A 20,848-nucleotide genomic window follows, 5' to 3' on the forward strand; every position below is an offset into this window, starting at 1 on the left:
TGGGTCAAAAGCCTGGAACTCCCTACCTAACAGCACTGTGGGAGAACCTTCACCACACGGACTGCAGCGGTTCAAGAAGGCGGCTCACCACCACCTTCTCAAGGGCAGCTAGGGATGGGCAATAAATGCTGGCCTTGCCCACATCTCGAGAATGAACTTAAAAAAAGAAACAATTGATTGTACTCTGAGACGCTTGTGGGAGTCTGACAACGTGCTATATAAATGCACGTCTTTCTGTAATAAAAGGGCCTTCTGCCATCTCACTTAAGTTAAACTAAACAGAAATTAAATTGGCCAATATGTGTCGTAGGTAGAAAGGGCAAAGGTTTTGTCCTATGAACCATGTCTGCAGAACACAGACACCTTCCTTCAGATTGTGCAAAATCTCGGTCCACCAGCTCCTTCTACGATAAACGTGGGTGTCTATCTCTTGGGCTGCTGTTATGTCTCTGTGCCAGCTCTGAGGAGTGGCTAAGATCTGCCCTAAGCTCCGTTAGCCGCTGATTCTTGTGTACTGGGACTTTAGGCCCAATTTTAAGAAGAGAATAAAATAATTAAGAAACAGACTGCAGTTGCTATCAGGACAGGAGTTCAGCCATCAAGCTCAGGGTAGCTTAAGCCAGCTGCTGATTTGAACAAGCTGGTGAAATGGCAACTTACCCTGATAACCATTTCTTCCATTCTGTGAAAATATGGGCACAAGGCAGGACTGTTGAACATTATATGACTGCAATTTAATGCAGGGGAGAGGATAATGGCAATTTTTGAAAGCATGCAAGCACACTAGTTTTATGCACAAGGGTTGGTATTTCCCTCCATTCTTAAATGTTGTTGAAAAAGCAGAAGTGTGCAACGTCAGTGGAAAGTGTGAGGAGACCATTCATCCATCTTTACCATGGGCTTGAGGATTCCTTGCCCGTCACGAATGGGTTACCGAGTATCTGTGAAATGTTCATTTGTTGCTTGTTGAAGCTTCATTAACTTCATTAATGATGAATCTGTGCTGTGTTCCACAGCTGCACAGTCAGATCGCAAAGTCAGGATTTCACTTCAGGTCAGACCTGAAGTTGGTGAATTATCAAAAGGGGATTTGACTTAAAAATCTTTCTCTTCTCAGTTTTCTCCCCATACTTCTCCTGAAGGTGTTTACTCATTCCTAGGCTATGGTTGTTCAGCCACTGGTCATTCCTTGGTACCTTGCCCAAGTGGCCATTACTCACATGTGAAGTCTGGCAGTGAGTGCCTGCCAGTTATTCAACTGATGGGGCAACACAGCCGAGCCCAATCCTACCCTCACCTGAAATCCAGCAGGAGTTACTGGGCAGCGATCAGGGGCCGGATCCAATTTCCTGCCCCTTAATCCATGGCCTGAGGCCTATTGTAAAGAAAGAAAGACTTGCGTTTATATAGCGCCTTTCAGAACTTCTGGACATCCCAAAGCGCTTTACAGGTAATGACATACTTTTGAAATGTGGTCACTGTTGTAATGTAGGAAACGCAGCAGCCAATTTGCGCACAGCAAGGTCCCACAAACAGCAATGAGATAGCAACATAGGAACAGGAGTAGGCCATTTAGCCTCTCAAGCCTGGTCCGCCATTCAATGAGATCGTGGCTGATCTGTGACCTAACTCCATATACCCTCCTTAGTCCCATATCCTTTAATGTCTTTGGTCAACAAAAATCTATCAATCTCAGATTTAAAATTAACCAGTGAGTTAGCATCAATTGCCGTTTGCAGAAGAGAGTTCCAAACTTCTACCACCCTTTGTGTGTAGAAGTGTTTCCTAACTTCAATCCTAATTTTTAGGCTATGTCCCCTAGTCCTAGACTTCCCAACCAGTGGAAATAGTTTCTCTCTATCTACCCTATCAGTTCCCCTTAATATCTTGAAAACTTCAATCAAATCACCCCTTAATCTTCTAAATTCCAGGGACTACGACCCTAGTTTGTGTAATCTCTCCTCGTAATTTAACCCTTGGAGTCCAGGTATCATTCTAGTAAATCTACACTGCACTCTCTCCTAGGCCAATATATCCATCCTAAGGTGCAGTGCCCAGAGCTATACGCAGTACTCCAGGTGTGGGCTAACCAGGGCTTTGTGTAGCTGTAACATAACTTCTGCCCCCTTGTATTCTAGTCCTCTAGATATAAAGGCCGGCATTCCATTAACCTTTCTGATCATTTTCTGTAGCTGTCCATTTCATTTTAATGATCTATGTACATGGACCCCTAAGTCTCTTTGGACCTCCATTGTCACCATTTAGAAAGTACTCCGATCTATCCTTTTTAGGTCCAAAGTGGATGACCTCACACCTGCCTACATTGAAATCCATTTGCCACAGTTTTGCTCATTCACTTAATCTATTAATATCTCTCTATAATTTTATGCTTCCATCTACACTGCTTACAATGCTGCCTATATTTGTGTCATTGGCAAACTTAGATATATGGCTCTCTATCTCATCATCTAAGTCATTAATAAATACGGTGAATAGTTGAGGCTCCAACACAGATCCCTGTGGGACACCACTAGTCACATCCTGCCAATTTGAGTACCTGCCCATTATCCCTACTCTCTGTCTCCTGCTGCTCAGCCAATTTCCTAACCAGGTCAATAATTTGCCCTCAATTCCATGAGCTTCAACTTTAACTAACAGTCTCTTATGAGGGACTTTATCGAACGCCTTCTGGAAGTCCATATAAAAACATCCATAGACATTCCCCTGTCCATTACTTTAGTCGCCTCTTCAAAAAATTCAATCAGGTTCGTCAGGCAAGACCTACCCTTTACAAATCCATGCCAGCTCTCTCTGATCAACTGAAAATTTTCAAGGTGTTAGTAACTCTATCCTTAATTATAGACTCTGGTAATTTCCTGACAACAGATGTTAGATTAACTGGTCTATAATTCCCTGATTTCCTTCTTTCACCTTTCTTAAATAGCAGAGTGACATGTGCAATTTTCCAATCTATAGGAACGGTTCCTAAATCGAGAAAACTTTGGAAGATTATAGTTAGGATCTCTGCAATGTTCTCACTGACTTCCTTTAAAATCCTGGGATGGAAACCATCTGGTCCTGGGGATTTGTCACTCTTTAGTGCCATTATTTTCTTCATTACTGTTAATTTGCTTACGTTAATTATGGTGAGTCCCTGAACCTGATTCAAAATTAGTTTCCTTGGGGTGTCCGGCATGCTATCCTCTTCCTCTATTGTAAATATTGATGCAAAGTAATTATTTAACATGTCCGCCATTTCCTTATTTTCATTTACAATATCACTATTATCAGTTTTTAAGGGGCCCACAATGCTCTTCACCACCCTCTTTTTCCTAATGTAATTGTAAAATTTTTTGTGTTGATTTTGATATCCTTTGCAAGTTTCTTTTCATACTCCCTTTTTGTAGCTCTTACTATCTGTTCTGTCACACTTTGTTGTTCTTTGCATCTCTCCCAGTCACCAGGATCAGTGCCATTTTTTGCACTTTTGTATGCTTTTTCTTTTAGTTTTATGTTGTCCATGGCTTTTTTTTGGCAAGAAGAGCTCTTGCCCCTTAGCGGTATAAATTAGTTTTGTATCACGTTAAATTCTTTTTTGAACACCTCCGACTGATCTTCTGTCATTTTACCCATTAACAGATTTACCCAGTTTACTATGAACAGTCTCTGTCTCATCCCATTGAAGTTGGCCTTACCTAAATTTAGAATCTCAGTAGCTGATACGGGTTTCTCCCTTTCAAACACAACATTGAACTCGATCACCATGAAGCCTTGGTGATAGACCAGATGTGAGACTTGAAGCTCAGCTTAGAGGACACCAAGGCATGCTTGATTTGAACTTGAGTTTGCAAGGCTCAGCTACTCGTTGGATAAACCCACTGAGCCATTGGTGAAGCATAGGAGCAGATTTTGAATTGTTGGCACAGCATTGGTAGAAGTGAACTGTACACAGGACTGTACATTTTTGCCAGAGAGCATGTGTGGATATATTGCAGTGGAGCAGAAGGAGAAGGAGAGGGCAGCTGGATGTACTGAGGATATGGAAAGTGCACAGTTCACAGTGGGTAGTATCCTGGGCAACTGGTCTACCATGATAGAGTTAATACCAAAGTGTGGTAGGGGGCCAGTGAATGGCTTCCCAGAGAGGCAGTGTTTTCAGTGTGCCACCTAGTCCTTGAATACTGGCACCGACAGTCAGTCTTCCACGCTGTGAACGCGACCGTGGTGCATTATCCCTCCTCCTCCACAGCCATTGACATGGTCAACCACACCATCCTCTTCCTTCACCTCTCCACAGCCATTGACACGGTCGACCACTCCATCCTTTTCCTCCTCCTCCGCAGCCATTGGCACGGTCGACCACATCATCCTCTTCCTCCTTCGCAGCCTTTGACGCGGTCGACCACACCGTGCTGTCCGAGATGCGATGCTCCTCCAAAAGCTGCGCGAAAATGGCATCTTGCGCCTGACTCACCATTCAAATGTATTGAACGGCATGAAGTTCCTGTACTTACCCCATAGATACAGACTAAACTCGCCAAAAAAAGATAGGGCTTGTCCATTCTAGTCTAAGTACCCTTTTAACGGCATGGTAAATCTTAATTACTGCCCAACAACCTCTCTGGCACTGAAAATTAATTTTTATAAGTGTGGCGTCTCATTCATTCAGCTTTTAATTATTGTTGGACATTTAAAAAAAATTTAAATAACTTAAAAAAAAAATTTCTTTCTGTCTCTTTTATCTCTGTCTCTTAATCCAACCTTTCTTTCCCTCTCTTTATTTCACTTTCTGTACCTGATTTCACATTGAATTTAATATTCTAACTTACACTTCCTGGTTCAGACTCTGTGCTGCTCAGTAACAATTCTTCAATCTGATTGGTTAAGGAGATACACAGTTGCTTGCCCTGTTCACACGGGACCCAGATGCCCTGTAGAGGGAACTCCGCTGTTTGGCTGTCCCGCTGACAGCAACTTGCTGTGCAAAAGCCTATGGGCAAGTACAAGTTTAATGGATGGCTGGTGCTGTTCGTTCGCCGCTCAGAGCAAAATCCGGCCCATTGAGTATCTTTGAGAAACTGAACATGAATATATATCAGTTATGTTATAGTAAAACTTGCTCATTAGCAATTTGTAAAGCAGTTATTTAAATTCATACAATAAAGATCAAAAGTAATGCGTATTCATTGAGTAGACTTTCCATTTAGTTTTTCCAAATCAGAGGAAGCTTGCCTCACCCTCTTATGCTAATAGGTCAGCTGGATTAAATTGCCGAATAATAAAATTATGGAACTAAATACGTGAAGACTGCAAATTAACTAGATATCTGCAAATGTAGAACTGCAATTATGTCTGGGGAGGAGATACTGGAAATCGTGTTTTATGCATTGAAGAAGAGAGTTGTTGTTGTGTGATATTAATTAACATTTAAGAGTGAATTTGATGAGCGTGCAATCACAGAGCCATACCTGCTGGGAATGTATATCACAATCTCCCAATAGACGTTCCCCCCTGGCTCTGTGCTGGGACCACATATCGGCAGATCGTAGACCTGCTTCTCTCGATTTCCCAATAGACGTTCTCTGCAGGCATGGCTCCGTGTTGGGACCACATTCGGCAGATCGCGCGTGTGCTTCCCACGATTTTCCATTTGGAGCCGTCTGGCCGATTTTTAATAGGTGCTTCCACACGTGTGGCACTGTGCTGGGAGCACACTTTCATTAAAATTTACCTCTTAATATAATTGTATTAAAATTTATTAAAAGATGTTCTTTACTCTGTTTAAAGCAACTGATATCGACAGCACAGGCCCGGCTGAATTACCTAAACATATTGGGTAACCTTCGAACATATGGAGGGAAAACCTTTAATGCAACCCTAATGGTACGTATGGAAAAGGGAAAGCAGGTTCCTTTTAAACCCAGTTTTTGTTTTCTTAAATAAATATCTAATGAAATGTGGTTTCTTTAGCTGCAGGACAGAGAATCTTTTATTACATTGTTGGTAGGAGCCAAGTATGGTATCAGCCAGATTATTAACAGCAAGCTCAATATTATGAACCAGCTAACAAACTTCAACAACATCAGGAAGCTGGAGCTAACGTTCGAATGTGACAAGGTCAGCATGGTAAACATCTACCTCCTGGATGTGAAGGTAAAGGATGTGTGTGCTAACTCCTAGCCCAAACATTGGCGCTGTGCTTTATCTCATATGTACTTTAACTCTGTCAAAGCTCAACTGTTGTGCCCTGTGCTGCACTAATTCATGCTCGCCCAGCATTCCTGTCCTCAGTCCTCCAACATGTTGAATTTAAACTGCTCAGGGCAATTCTTACCCTCACCCGCCTGGTGGAAACCGGGTGGGTAGCAGTTAAAATGGTCCCAAGTTACTTACCTGGAGCTGCCAGGATCTTGATGTCATCGGGATCCGACTGCAATTTTAACTTGGGCCTGAGTGGGGAAGCTGCTGCATATTTTCCGCCAGGCCAATAACAGGACAGAAGCGGAAAGGCCTCAGAAGAGAAAGGAAGACTTAAGTGCTTTTTATCCTTTGTGGGGACAGGAGCAGCAGAGATGCTCCTCCAGGCCCCACACAGAAAGCTCAGGACTCCCCCGCCCCGGACTCCTCACCCCTCTTCCCGAACACGAGAGGCCCACGGAACACGATCCTGCCACCCACTGACATGGAGGTGTGTGGCCTGATGTGGAGCAGTGTGGTCTGATATGGGGCTATGTGGGCTGATTTGTGGCTTTGTGGGCTAATTTTTGCTTTATGGGCTGATTTGCATCTTTATAGGCTGATATGGCGCTGTGTGGGTTGATATGGTGCATTGTGGGCTGAAATGGGGCTATGTGGGCTGATATGAGTGCCGTCAATTCATCCACCCTGTTGCGAATGCTGCGTGCATTCAGATAAAGTGCCTTTAATTTTGCCTTTTTGACATTTTTTCCTATTTTGACCTTATTTGCTGCTGGCCTTTGTTTCTGCTGCCTTCCAATTTCACTTACCACTTTTCTGCCTTCCACTTCCAGCTTTGTTACTCTCCCTTCTGAATCTCCTCTCAGGTTCCCATCCCCTTGCCAAGTTAGTTTAAACCCTCCCCAACAGCACTAGCAAACATCCCCGGAAGGATATTGGTCCCGGCCCTATTGAGGTGCAACCCGTCCGGCTTGTACAAGTCCCACCACCCCCAGAACTGGTCCCAATGCCCCAGGAATCTAAAGCCCTCCCTCCTGCACCATCTCTCCAGCCACGCATTCATCTGCTCTATCCTCCTATTTCTATACTCACTAGCGCATGGCACTAGGAGTAATCTGGAGATTACTACCCTTGAGGCCCTGTTTGTTAATCTTTTCCTAACTCCTTAAACTCTGCCTGCAAGACCTCATCCCTCTTTCTACCTATGTCATTGGTACAGATATGGACCACGACCTCTGGCTGTTCACCCTCCCCACCGCAGAATGTTCTGCAGCCGCTCGGTGATATCCATGACCCTGGCACCAGGGAGGCATCATACCATCCTGGAATCACGTCTGCGGCTGTAGAAATGCCTGTCCTCGAATTATGGATTCCCCTATAACTAGTGCTCTCCTGACCTTTCTCCTCCCCCCCTGTATAGCTGAGCCACCCAACCAAAACTTAATACTGGTTGGAGAGTGAGATGCCCTCAGGGGACTCCTGCAGTGCCTGCCTGGTCCTCCTTGTCTGTCTGGCAATCACCCAATCCCTCTCTACCTGCACCCTCTTAAGCTGTGGGGTGACCACTTCCTGAAATGTGCTACCACGTAGCTCTCAGCCTCGCGGATACATTGTAGTGATGCCAGCTGCTGCTCAAGCTCCGAAATCTGGAGCTCAAGCTCCGAAATCTGGAGCTCAAGCTCCTCCAACTGATGACACTTCCTGCACCTGTGGTTGTCCGGGACACGGGAAGCATCCTGGAGTTCCCACATGGCACACGATGTGCATTCCATGGGACTAAACTGCCCTGCCATGCCTCATTTTCTCGATTTATTTTGGGGCTGTGTTGGCTGATTTGGGATATTGTGGGATAATATGTGGCTGTGTGCGTTGATATGGGCAATACGGGGTGATATGGGGCTTTGGAGGCTGATATGCAAGGAGAGATTACTACAATCTTGGCATAGGACCTTAAGGTCAAATTTTTAACTTCAGTAATTGAACAGAAATGTGAATAAGAACTAAAAAGTTAATCTTAGGTGTAGACATTTTTCATGTGTTGGCTGATATGGAGCTGTGTGGGCTGATATAGAAACATAGAAAATAGGAGCAAGAGTAGGCCATTCGGCCCTTCGGGCCTGCTCCGTCATTCAAAATGATCATGGCTGATCGTCGAACTCAGTACCCTGTTCCCGCTTTTTCCCCATATCCCTTGATCCCTTTAGCATTAAGAAATATATCTATCTCCTTCTTGAATACATCTAATGACTTGGCCTCCACTGCCTTCTGTCGTAGAGAATTCCACAGGTTCACCACCCTCTGAGTGAAGAAATTTCTCCTCATCTCGGTTTTAAATGGCATACCCCGTATCCTGAGACTGTGACCCCTGGTTCTGGACGCCCCAGCCATCGGGAACATCCTCCCTGCATCTAGTCTGTCTAGTCCTGTTAGAATTTTATATGTTTCTAGGAGATCACCTCTCATTCTTCTAAACTCTAGTGAATATAGGCCTAATCGACCCAATCTCTTCTCATACGTCAGTCCTGCCATCCCAGGAATCAGTCTGGTAAACCTTTATTGCACTCCCTCCATGGCAAGGACATCCTTCCTCAGATAAGGAGACCAAAACTGCACACAATACTTCAGATGTGGTTTCACCAAGGCCCCGTATAACTGCAGTAAGACATCCCTGTTCCTGTACTCAAATTCTCTTGCAATGAAGGCCAACATACCATTCGCCTCCCTAACTGCTTGCTGCATCTGAATGCTCGCTTTCAGCGACTGGTGTACAAGGACACCCAGGTCTCGTTGCACCTCCCCTTTTCCCAATCTATCATATGTGGCTGTATGGGCTGATATAGGGCAATGTGGGCTGAAATGGGGCTTGTGGGCTGTTTGGGGCTTTTTGGGATGATATGGGCAATCTAGGGTGATATGGGGCTGTGTGAGTTGATTTGGGGATTTGTGTGATGATATGGAACCTTTGGGCTGACATGGGGCTGTGTAGGTTGGTTTGGGGCTGTGTAGGTTGGTTTGGGGCTTTGTGGGCTGATTTGGGGCTTTGTGGGCTGATTTGGGGCTTTGTGGGCTGATTTGGGGCTTTGTGGGCTGATTTGGGGCTTTGTGGGCTGATTTGGGGCTTTGTGGGCTGATTTGAGGCTTTGTGGGCTGATTTGGGGCTTTGTGGGCTGATATGGTGCTGTGCAGTCTGACATGGAGCTGTGTCGGCTGATATTGGGCAGTATGGATTGATATGGGGCTGTATAGGCTGATATTGGACAGTGTGGACTGATTTGGGAATAATATGTAGTTGTGTGGGCTGATTTGGGGCTTTGTGAGCTGCTGTGGGCCGGGTGGTCTGATATGGTCCAGTATTGGCTGATTTGGGGCTCGTGTGGGCTGGTATGGGGCTCGTGTGGGCTGGTATGGGGCTCGTGTGGGCTGGTATGGGGCTCGTGTGGGCTGGTATGGGGCTCGTGTGGGCTGGTATGGGGCTCGTGTGGGCTGGTATGGGGCTCGTGTGGGCTGGTATGGGGCTCGTGTGGGCTGGTATGGGGCAGTGTGAGCTGGTATGGGGCAGTGTGGGCTGGTATGGGGCAGTGTGGGCTGGTATGGGGCAGTGTGGGCTGGTATGGGGCAGTGTGGGCTGGTATGGGGCAGTGTGGGCTGGTATGGGGCAGTGCGGGCTGGTATGGAAAGTGTAAGGTGACATGGGGCTTTGAAGGCAGGTATGATGCAGTGTGGGCTGATTTGGGACATTGTGGGATAATATGGGCAATGTGGGTCGATATCGGGCTGCGTGGCTTGATTTCGAGCTTTGTGGAATGATATGGGCAATGTGGGTTGATATGGGGTTGTTTGGGATGATATGGGGTAGTGTGGGCTGATATGGGGCAGTGTGGGCTGATATGGGGCTGTGGGTGCTGATATAGTCTGATATGGGGCAGTGTGGGCTGATATGGGGCAGTGTGGGCTGATATGGGGCAGTGTGGGCTGATATGGGGCAGTGTGGGCTGATATGGGGCAGTGTGGGCTGATATGGGGCAGTGTGGGCTGATATGGTCTGATATGGGGCAGTGTGGGCTGATATGGGGCAGTGTGGAGTGATATGGGGCGGGTTGGGCTTTTTGGCTGACATTGGGCAGTGTACATAGAAACATAGAAACATAGAAAATAGGAGCAAGAGTAGGCCATTCGGCCCTTCGGGCCTGCTCCGCCATTCAAAATGATCATGGCTGATCGTCTAACTTAGTACCCTGTTCCCGCTTTTTCCCCATATCCCTTGACCCCTTTAGCATTAAGAAATATATCTATCTCCTTCTTGAATACATCTAATGACTTGGCCTCCACTGCCTCCTGTGGTAGAGAATTCCACAGGTTCACCACCCTCTGAGAGAAGAAATTTCTCCTCATCTCGGTTTTAAATGGCATACCCCATATCCTGAGACTGTGACCCCTGGTTCTGGACTCCCCATCCATCGGGAACATCCTCCCTGCATCTAGTCTGTCTAGTCCTGCCTTCAGGCAGTGTGGGCTGATATGAGGACGCATGGATTGACGTTGGAGGTTACTTTGAGGGCTGCCACTGCAGTGTGATCTATGTAACTGATTGAAATTAACAGTCTTTCACTGAGATTTGCAGCTTTCCCTCTAATCATAAATTAACAGCAGGGTGAATAGGTGAGAATATTTTCTAATTGTTTCTTCAGTGAGGAAAGCATTAATTGTTTCTGAAAGAAAGAACTTGCATTTATAAAGCACTTTTCACAACATCCCAAAGCACTTCACAGTGAATTAAGTACTTTTGAAGTGTAGTCGCTGTTGTAATGTGGGGAATTGCAGCAGCCAATCTGCACATAGCAAGATCCCTCAAACCGCAATGGAGTGGGACTTGAACCCACAACATTTATGACTCAGAGGCGAGAATGCTACCACTGAACCAAGGCTGACATCTACAGTATAGACTGCCAACAAAAATCACTGACAATCAGTCAACAAGCCCTTAACAAGCTTTTTTTTTGTATTTACATCTCAGCCTTTTACATTCAGGGAGGAATTCCCATTTGGGTGATTCAGAATCCAATGCACAGCCCTTTTAATGAAAACAGTGAGATTTCCTTCCCAGTTTACAAAAAACAATCTACACCGTGCGGAAAATACTTTACACTGGGCCCAAAATTACAACAAGGGGATAAAACTAAACTATGAACAAATGATTCAGGGGAAACACGGCAGGGTGATCAGCTTCTGAAAGAGTACGATAGGTGAGTGCTACACTGCCAGTTTATTCAAAAGCCATTAGTATTTGGAATGCAGCAGATTGGAGCTGGCAGTTTGCCTATGGTCGACATGCTTCCGCTAGGGGCTGATACATTTTCCACCTGGTGGGGGGGGGGGGGGGGGTGGAACTTCCAATTGCTGCTAAACTCCCACCGTCGCACCACTCCAAATCCCAGGGGCAGGGTCATTTAAAGAGCTGGGGCAGGCGCCCACGGTATGGAGGTTGTGGAAACTTGGAGCAGCTCCCTGCTACTCTGAGGGGGAGCAAGTCGCTGCTCGGACTGAAGGGAAGGTACCGCATATTTTTTTTGTCAAGTCCCTTGACTCCTGGCCTCCGTTGCGATGGCTATCGGTCCTTTTGGGACTAGTTGCCCTTTGCCTTTTTGACTGTGGGCTCTAGTGTCAGCCAACAAGGGTCCCTATGGCCTTTGTCAGTGGACATAGGCCCCATTGGGCTTAGCATGACACTTCTGCTGGACTTCTGGGAAACCTGGGAATGTCCCCAAAGTGTTGCAATGACATACAGGTAGGCAAACAGGTGGAAGTGCCCACCCTTCCTTGGAGGATAATTGCTAGATGGTCTTAAAGGGGCAGAAACCAAATTGATTCAGATCCTGCCACAAATTCTGACCTCCCCCCACCAGAATTGCTTCACAATTGCACAAAAACCATCGTTAACTTCAGCATACAATGTCTCTTCCAGTGTAGGGCAAGGGAAAAATAAAATCTCAAAGTGAAGGATTAACAGATTCATTATCCTGAATTATTTTTCTTCCTGATAAATGAAGGGCAAATCTTCCTTTAAAGACTGGGGAACATTGTACCTGGTAAGGAGATTAATGTGAATGCTCTAATTGATCATTTATGGTCATGTGTGTCTCTCACCTGCACTGTATTTTTGATTATCATTGCATCTATTCAATGTGAATTAAATAATGCTGTGCAAATACTGGTCAGTGAAACAGTTGGTACCAATAGAAGTCTAGCGCTGTGTTGGTGGAAGGGTTAAATTACTGACTGTGTGCTTCTATTTACAGTCCCTGACATTGTTACTGGAATCTCACCATGCCAAAGACCTTGTGTGTTTGATTGCTGGGTATCACAGGCTGTATGTGAACTCCACAGAATCTGTATTCACCTGGCCTGGCAATTATCAAAGTCAGCCGCTAACAAACGAGGAAGGTAATACTTTAGTTATTGTTTATTTTTAAACAGGAATTCCAGTTTTATTCTTGTAATTCTTTTAGCCCAAGAAAGTAAGCTTACAACTGTGAATTTTGATTCCATTGTCACTGGCCACAGCCAGAATTGTTTTTTACGATATTTGTTAGCATTGCAAAGGGGTGTTCTCAATGTATACAGGGGCTGATCCTTTCCCTGAACAATCTTGGTTAGTGTCAGACTTGGCTCAGTGGTAGCTCTTTCACCTTTGAGTTAAAAAGTTGTGGGTTCAAGTCCCACTTCAGCAAAAAATCTAGGCTGATACTCCAGTGTAGTACTGAGTGAGTGCTGCACTATCGAATGGTGTTGTCTTTCAGATGAGGCATTAAGCTGAGGTGCTGTTTGGGTGGCTTTAAAAGTTCCCATGGCACTACTTGAAGATGAGCAGGGGAGGTGTCCTGGCCAACAATTATTTCTCAACTAAAACAGATTAACTGGTCATTTATGTCACTGCTGTTTGTGGGAGCTTGTTGTGTGCAATTTGGTTGCAGCGTTTCTTACATCACAACAATGACTACACTTCAAAAGAATTAATTGGATGTGAAGTACTTTTGGATGTCCTGAGGACGTGAAAGGCGCTATATAAATGCAAGTTCTTTCTTTCTTAGTGGCGTGATACTGCTGACTGTGATTGATGTTACACCCCAAAAAATACCAGGGCAGAAATTGCACAGAGCAGTGTGGCAATGATCGTTGCAGCTCCTGTGAAATAAATTTACAAATGTACTTACTGCAGGTTCTGTGGCGTCGACTTGCGTGATTTTGAACTTTTAAAGAAATGTGCACAATCAACCTAGCCCAACCTAGCCTAGTGTAAGTTGATTCGTATGGAACAGTCTGTGAGAATAAAAGAGACACCCACAAAATCTGTCAGGAAGAGAAGTCACGCCCACAATAAAACAAGCAGACTTCATTCATTTAAAGTTAGTGTTCTGGAAATCATTGTAAATAAAAAAACATTTTTTTATATAAAAAGCCAAAGAAATAATTGAATTAAATTAAAGAGACAGAAGGCAAAAGTAAAAATAAAATTCAATTTTTAAATTTAAAATGTTTTTTTAATGACCAAGAACTATTAAAATAAGAAAATAAGGAATATTTGAGACTTCACATTTTAAAAATTTAATTTTTAGCTGTTTGGCAGTCATAGAGTTATCACGCATTTAAAACTTAGTTTAGACCTGGTATTTTCAAGCGTACCTTTTGGCGGCGTAATTAGATATATTCCAGCTGGGTGGATGAGCAAGTTTGCGATTTTTCAGTGATTTCTCTGATTGTAGTGTGTGATGGCCGTTTAATTCGCAGCTGTCAAATCGCTGGCGAACCAATAGGAGCATGTTCACGATTTCCGTGTTTTAGTGTGCATGTGCAAACGTGGGAACTTGCTCCTTCGATTCGCCATAGAAAACGGAGAGTGCTGTTCAGCTCCTCCGTTATTTCAGGAGCGATTTCTGCCCCAATGTTTGCAAGACGGTAAAGAAAATAAAAAGGAAACTGCATTAGGACTGCTGTCCTCAGCTCTCCTAGTGGCCTAGTGAAGGCACCATTCATTATAGCACAACCAATATAGACCACAGGGCTCCACATTCCATTCTGGATCTGTGCTGAGTTGGCTGATCTTAGCCAGAGCAAGGATTCAGGCCTCTTGGTAGTTGGGAAGGGGAAACATTTTTAGCCAAGATTTTCGCTCTTTATTGAAATCACACCTGTGTGAGATTATCAACTGGGTAACAGATTGGGCTTGGTTGTGACGCTGTCCACGGTGGAATACCCTGCTGCACTCACTGTCTGGGCTTGCCAGTGGGAGGGGGTGGGTACTGGAGGACACCTGACACTGTTCAATAGCGAAGGGATGAAATTTGGAGGAAACCAAGAATCCTGCTTTTTGCTGGCCAGGGGCTCTGAGATGCACAGGTCATCTCTTAGAATACCATAGGAAGGTCTTGAGAATGAGACTTGAGGGGTGCGACGTTGCTCATCTTAGCTGATGCAGCAGTAGGGGCATCGCAATTGGGCTCAGCAATCCCACGTTAGGGAGTGGAAAATAATTGGTCACGGTCCCTCCCCCCTCCCCCCATGGAATGTGTGCACGAATCGACATTGGCCGAGGATAGAATCAAGCTTTGCTATAATGCCCTTCATGTCCGAATAGCCTTCCAATAGTCACTATCTGGCCTCATGCACAAAGAATGATCTCTTGAATGGGTTACCCCCAGCTTGGGTCACTGCCTTTGAGAGAGGGTGGCGTAGGAGAGGACCCATAATGGACTATCAGTGAACACCATCTAATGTACATAAAAAGAACTTGCATTTATATAGTGCCTTTCACAACCTCAGGACGTTCCAAATTGCTTCACAGCCAATTAAGTATTTTTGACATGTGGTCACTGTTGTAATGTAGGAAACGCGGCAGCCAATTTGCGTACAGCAAGGTCCCACAAACAGCAATGAGATAATCACCAGATAATCTCTTTTTTTTTACAATGTTGGTTGAGCGATAAATGATGCCCAGGAGTACTCCCTGCATTTCTTCAGGTAGTGCTAAACCAGTGTTATCCAATACATTAGCTACCAACCGCATATGGCTAATTGGAAATCCAAATGTGGTTAATTGCATTTCTGATTAGTAAATAAAAAGATGAGTAATAGACACCGTTGTTAGGCATATGATTTCTCGAGGGCAATTAGGGATGGGCAATAAATGCTGGCCTCACCAGCGACGCCCACATCCCGTGAATGAATAAAAAATTTTTAAAAATTTCAATACTCATTCGCATGGCACTTGCATGAGTACTTTAACCTTTTTGTGTGTTTGTTGATAAAATGGTGAGATGAAAAGCAGAGCTTGCTATTATTTTTTGATGGTTGTGAGTGCTTTACTTCCTTGGTTACTGAATGGTGGTAGATGTTTGTTAAATAAGTACATGCATGTGAAGTACATTTACTTGTATTGTTTGAGTGTATGTAAGGCATTTTCTATTAAAATTAGTGTATGTGGCTAAAACAGTGTAGCCGTAGCCAATTTCTATTGGACAGCACTGAGCTAGGGGATCCTTTACGTTCACCTTAGAGGGCAGATGGGGCCTCAGTTTAACATCTCATCCAAAAGACAGCACCTCCGACAATGCAGCACTCCCTCAGTACTGTACTGAAGTGCCAGCCTAGACTCAAGTCCCTGGAGTGGGACTTAAACCTATGACCCTCTGACTCAATGGAGAGAGTGCTACCACTGAGCCAAGCCTGACACTTCAGTGTCACTTAAACTAACAGCATGATCACAGGATAAAAGTGTCCCTGCACAATCCTGTCACAATTTATTATTTGAATACTAATTCCACCTTGGTTTATGGGACACATGAACCAAATCTCTTGATGCAACTGAGTGGATTATTTTAGTTCTAAACACATCAAGACTGAAAATAACCAGATCAAGTTGTCAAAATACTAAATGAAGACCTGTTACCTTAGAATCAGAAAACACTAAAAATACACAGCTGGTGTGTCAGCTTCATCAGAACTTCATAGCCCATCTACATGTCAATAGCCTGTCTTTTCTCTTTTCAGATGCTGACAGACCTGTTGTGTATTTCCAGCATTTTCTATTTATATTATAGATTTCCAACATTCTTTCTATTTGCTTTAGCTTCAATCCATTTCCAGGAAGGAAAGGGTCAGTTTATAAACTCTGCACCTCTTTGGTTTAAATGTAAATTTCCTGATGTTGTGAGTCACTCACATGTTCAGTAGACCTGCTGTTTGACTAATGTTGCTGAGTAGCTTTGGTTGCCTGCTATTCATTGAAGCAGCAAGCATTTTGGGCTTGACAAATATTAACACTTGTGACGTATTTGTATATTTGTTATATTTAATGTAAGATGCACAGGGTAGAAGATAAAAGGAGCGTAGAGCATCATTATTGTCAGATTCTTAAAGAATGTTGGACAGATTATCAGAAATCAGTGTTAATGTAACATTCAATTCCTTTAACTATTGCAGTCAAAGTACTGCAGTGACCTAAACCACCCAAAACAGAACACCATATGGACACCCTTCACTCCCATACCAATCCCTTCATTAGTCAGATCAGATCTGTAGAATATTTGCGATATTGTGTCTCCTCGGTATCATTTTGAGAAAGTACCACTTTGCAGTGAAGTCATGTTGGAAAGTAAACTCATGTCAGTTTGAGTAAGTTGCCATTTTGGAGCGATACCAGTAACAGCGAGCTGAAGCAAGTCTGAGGGAGACGAGTCGCTCATTGTTCTGTCATGGCAAATATTTTCCGACAGCATTGCTCACCTTGAACTTAGTGCCAGTGAAGTGAATGCTAATTGCTGGTAAGATTTATCGGTGTTTCAGACTGTAAGGACACACGTTTCACGATGCATGCCCCGAAGGAATATAGGAGTAGTCCAGAAAGTTTAAAGAAGGAACCTCACCCTTAGGGTACCTTTCAAAAATCAAACATTTATCAAGAGTTATAATTAGCTAGATCCTCTCTTTTTTGGTCTATTTTTATTCACTTTAAAAGTTACTAATATTCCTTTAAATAATGAGTAGTGAGTGATGACACTATTGAGGGACCTGCCTGGGACAGGCACTGAGTTTGAGTGGTATGAAGGAGCTGAATTAACACTCTCAGTTAAAATGACATAATTATTGAAACCCTCCCAGTTAAAGGCCACATTTTGGGTGATGTGAATTCATTTTTCTCACACTAACTCCTCCCAGACTGTACCACTTCTCCTCCTGAAGTAATTAGCGCTCATTTAAACAAAATATTTTCAACAAAAATATATATAATGGACAGAAAGAGAGAGTGCAAAAGTTAATTGCAATCCTTTGCAATTTTTAAAATAATATAAAGTATTCCTGATGGCAGAATTCTTTAAAGAATTTTTAGCTGGTTCCCCCTCTGATGGTAGATGTAACTTTCTCACTGTTCAGGTGATGAATCCAGAGGATTAAGCGACTCTGAGTCATCGTCAGACATTGACTCATCGTTGGACATGTCTATAGAGCTCCACAAACTGAGAAATGGATTCATACAGCCTCTGACTGAAGAAGACGAAGATATTGAGAACTCGGAAAGCGAGGCTACAGATAGTGACTACATACGGGATGATGTCCTGGAAGAGACCAGTTGCAGTACAGGGGATGTGTCTGACCTGAACGATGAAGCAACAAGTCAGGGAGGAGTCACTTGTGAAAGAAGCTGTTCTGCCGACTCAATGGAAGAACTGCAGACGGAGACTTCAACGAGCAGCACATCGTGTCCACAATCGCACAGCGAGATTTCTGAAGATGACGACAAAGATTCTGTCGCTGGGGGGAGTGAAAGTGAGCCAATTACAAAGATGCACTGTACGGCGGAATCTAATGCCAGCTTTCCTCAGCCTTCAGCAGAATCTCTGACCTCCGTGTCTGAATATTGTATCAGTGATGCAAAGGAACCAGAGACTTGCCCTTCACCTGACTTTAGCCAAAGCGAGAACTCCTACACCACAGAAAGTTGCAGCCAGTGTCCTGAAGATGTCGATGGGAGCAGTGCACAAAGGAACGGGTCTTGGAGTTCGATAGGTCACAGCCTACTAATCGAGTTACCACCCTTTCCTCTTCCAGAGGAAGCAGCTGCCGATGGGGATCTATCTGGTGAGGTTCTAATTGTCCCTATTCTGGACCCTCCTCCTGGCTTTGGGGACAGCAGTTCTGAGGATGAATTTTTTGATGCAGCAGAAAAGTTCACTGCGATTGAATCCCCAATTGACATCAAATTCAATGGAACTGGAACAGGTGGGTCTGACTGATGACAATCAGTTATCCATTCTGCATGTCACATTCACTTACTCCAGAGGGCAAATTGATTTGAACAGGAAGTATATTTAAACATATTGATTTAAGAAATAGAAATTTGGAACTCCATCCCCAAAAGGCTGGGGATGCTGGGACAGGCTGGGAGCTTTCAAGACTGAGACAAATAGATTTTTGTTGGGTAAGGGTATCAGGGATATGGAGTAAAGATGGAAAAATGGAGTTGATCTAATTGAATGGTGGAGCAGGCTGGAGGGACTGAGTGGCCTCCTCCTGTTTTTAATGTTCCTAAAAAGAAATATGATTAATTTCAACGATTTAAAAAAAAAAATTTGTCCATTTTTATTCTCTTTAAAGTTACTAATTTTCCTTTAAGTATTGACTGGCGATGGCACTTTTGAGGGACAGGTACTGAGTTTGGGTGGTGTGAAGGAGCTGAATTAATACACACAGTTGAAATGATGCAATTATTGAAGTTAAAGGCCGTATAGAATCATAGAATCATAGAAGTTTACAACATGTCCATGTCGCCCAGTTTATACCACTAAGCTAGTCCCAATTGCCTGCACTTGGCCCATATCCCTCTATACCCATCTTATCCATGTAACTGTCCAAATGCTTTTTAAAAGACAAAATTGTACCCACCTCTACTACTGCCTCTGGCAGCTCGTTCCAGACACTCACCACCCTTTGAGTGAAAAAATTGCCCCTCTGGACCCTTTTGTATCTCTCCCCTCTCACCTTAAATCTATGCCCCCTCGTTATAGACTCCTCTACTTTTGGGAAAAGATTTTGACTATCTACCTTATCTATGCCCCTCATTATTTTATAGACTTCTATAAGATCACCCCTAAACCTCCTACTCTCCAGGGAAAAAAGTCCCAGTCTATCCAACCTCTCCCTATAAGTCAAACCATCAAGTCCCGGTAGCATCCTAGTAAATCTTTTCTGCACTCTTTCTAGTTTAATAATATCCTTTCTATAAGACATCCCAACTCCTGTATTCAATGTTCTGACCAATGAAACCAAGCATGCCGAATGCCTTCTTCACCACCCTATCCACCTGTGACTCCACTTTCAAGGAGCTATGAACCTGTACTCCTAGATCTCTTTGTTCTATAACTCTCCCCAACGCCCTACCATTAACGGAGTAGGTCCTGGCCCGATTTGATCTCTTGAATGAAGTGAATTCAATTTCCTCACACTGTTGGGCTCATTTGAAAAGGAGTGAAACTCAAGAAATGGATCTTGTTCTAAGAATTTCTAAGGTTCTAACCCAGTGGCTATCAGTCCCCGGTAAAGTCATTTGAATTCAAAAGGAATAAACAGTCAAGGTAAAACAAGAAAATTATATTCTACTGAAAAAATTTAATCGAAATTCCTAGCCGGTAACCAAGAAATCTTTAAAAGATGGCTTATTGTGAACATATAGCTGGAGTCAATTAAGTATTCAATGCTATGGAGTGGGGCTTGAATCCATGGCCTTCTGACACAGCAGTAGTGCGACTACAGAGCCAAGGCTGACCTATAGCAGTTATGGTGCCGGACTTCAACCCCAGAGGTTTGTGAGTTCAAAACCTACCATTGCAAGCTGTAAAGTTGGATAGCGGATATGGAGATAATAATTCCACATATTGGCCTTGATTTTTACTGGGATTGTGTTCAGGGCCGGCGGGGGTGCGGGCGTGAGAGAAACCCCCACGGGGATCTCAGTATACTGCAGAGGCCATTTTAACTCCCAGTCCTCATTTAAATAATGTAGGACAGTCTCCCTCCTGAAACCTGCAGAACTGATGTCAGGGCTGGAGCGTGGGAGCAGGAAATCGCCTTCGAAGCCTTAGGACCGGGGAGGGGGGGTCCAAGGGAATGGTCCTCTGCGCTGGGCGAGGGCTTTTGCAGCCAATGCGAATACACAGAGGGAGAGGCAAGGCCGGGGCTCGGGAGGCCCAAGGTCTCCTTGCAGGGCCCAGGAGGAGCACTCCTGCTCGTCCTGACCCACAAGGATTTCTCAAAAAAGTAATTTTACAAAACTTACCGTGGCCTCTTCTGGCTGGTTGGCGTCTCCCACCAAGGTTCGGCTGTCGGCTTTGACACCAGGTGGGCCTCCCTTTGACTTGACGTTAAAGTCACATCACGGCACCTATGATGTCGTTGGGCTACGACATTTAAATTTAAACTAGGTCCCCACCTGCCTGGAGTGGGAGCTTCAGCTGACCAGAAAGTCGGCGAAGGTGAAATGGCGCCGGGCGGGAATCGAGCGACCTCAGGCTAGTTAGTCGACTCAGCCAAATCCTAACCCCTCCAATGCGCCATTTTCGCTGGGTGAGGGGGGTTACAATCGAGGCCATTGATTCACCAC

At 44.3% G+C, this 20,848-nt stretch overlaps 1 protein-coding gene across 1 annotated transcript in view; it reads left to right on the forward strand.

Moving 5' to 3' along the window:
* The window catches only part of LOC137321131 (FERM and PDZ domain-containing protein 1), a 103,315-nt gene that overhangs the window by 38,746 nt on the left and 43,721 nt on the right, over positions 1–20,848 (forward strand). Inside the window, exons 11-14 of the mRNA XM_067983357.1 lie at positions 5,788–5,883; positions 5,971–6,153; positions 12,495–12,639; positions 17,626–18,471. Of these exons, the coding sequence (XP_067839458.1) occupies positions 5,788–5,883; positions 5,971–6,153; positions 12,495–12,639; positions 17,626–18,471 (1,270 nt within the window). The remainder of the gene's footprint in view (positions 1–5,787; positions 5,884–5,970; positions 6,154–12,494; positions 12,640–17,625; positions 18,472–20,848) is intronic.

Source organism: Heptranchias perlo, chromosome 4, assembly GCF_035084215.1.
Source record: "Heptranchias perlo isolate sHepPer1 chromosome 4, sHepPer1.hap1, whole genome shotgun sequence".
In the NCBI taxonomy this organism is placed as follows: Eukaryota; Metazoa; Chordata; class Chondrichthyes; order Hexanchiformes; family Hexanchidae; genus Heptranchias; species Heptranchias perlo.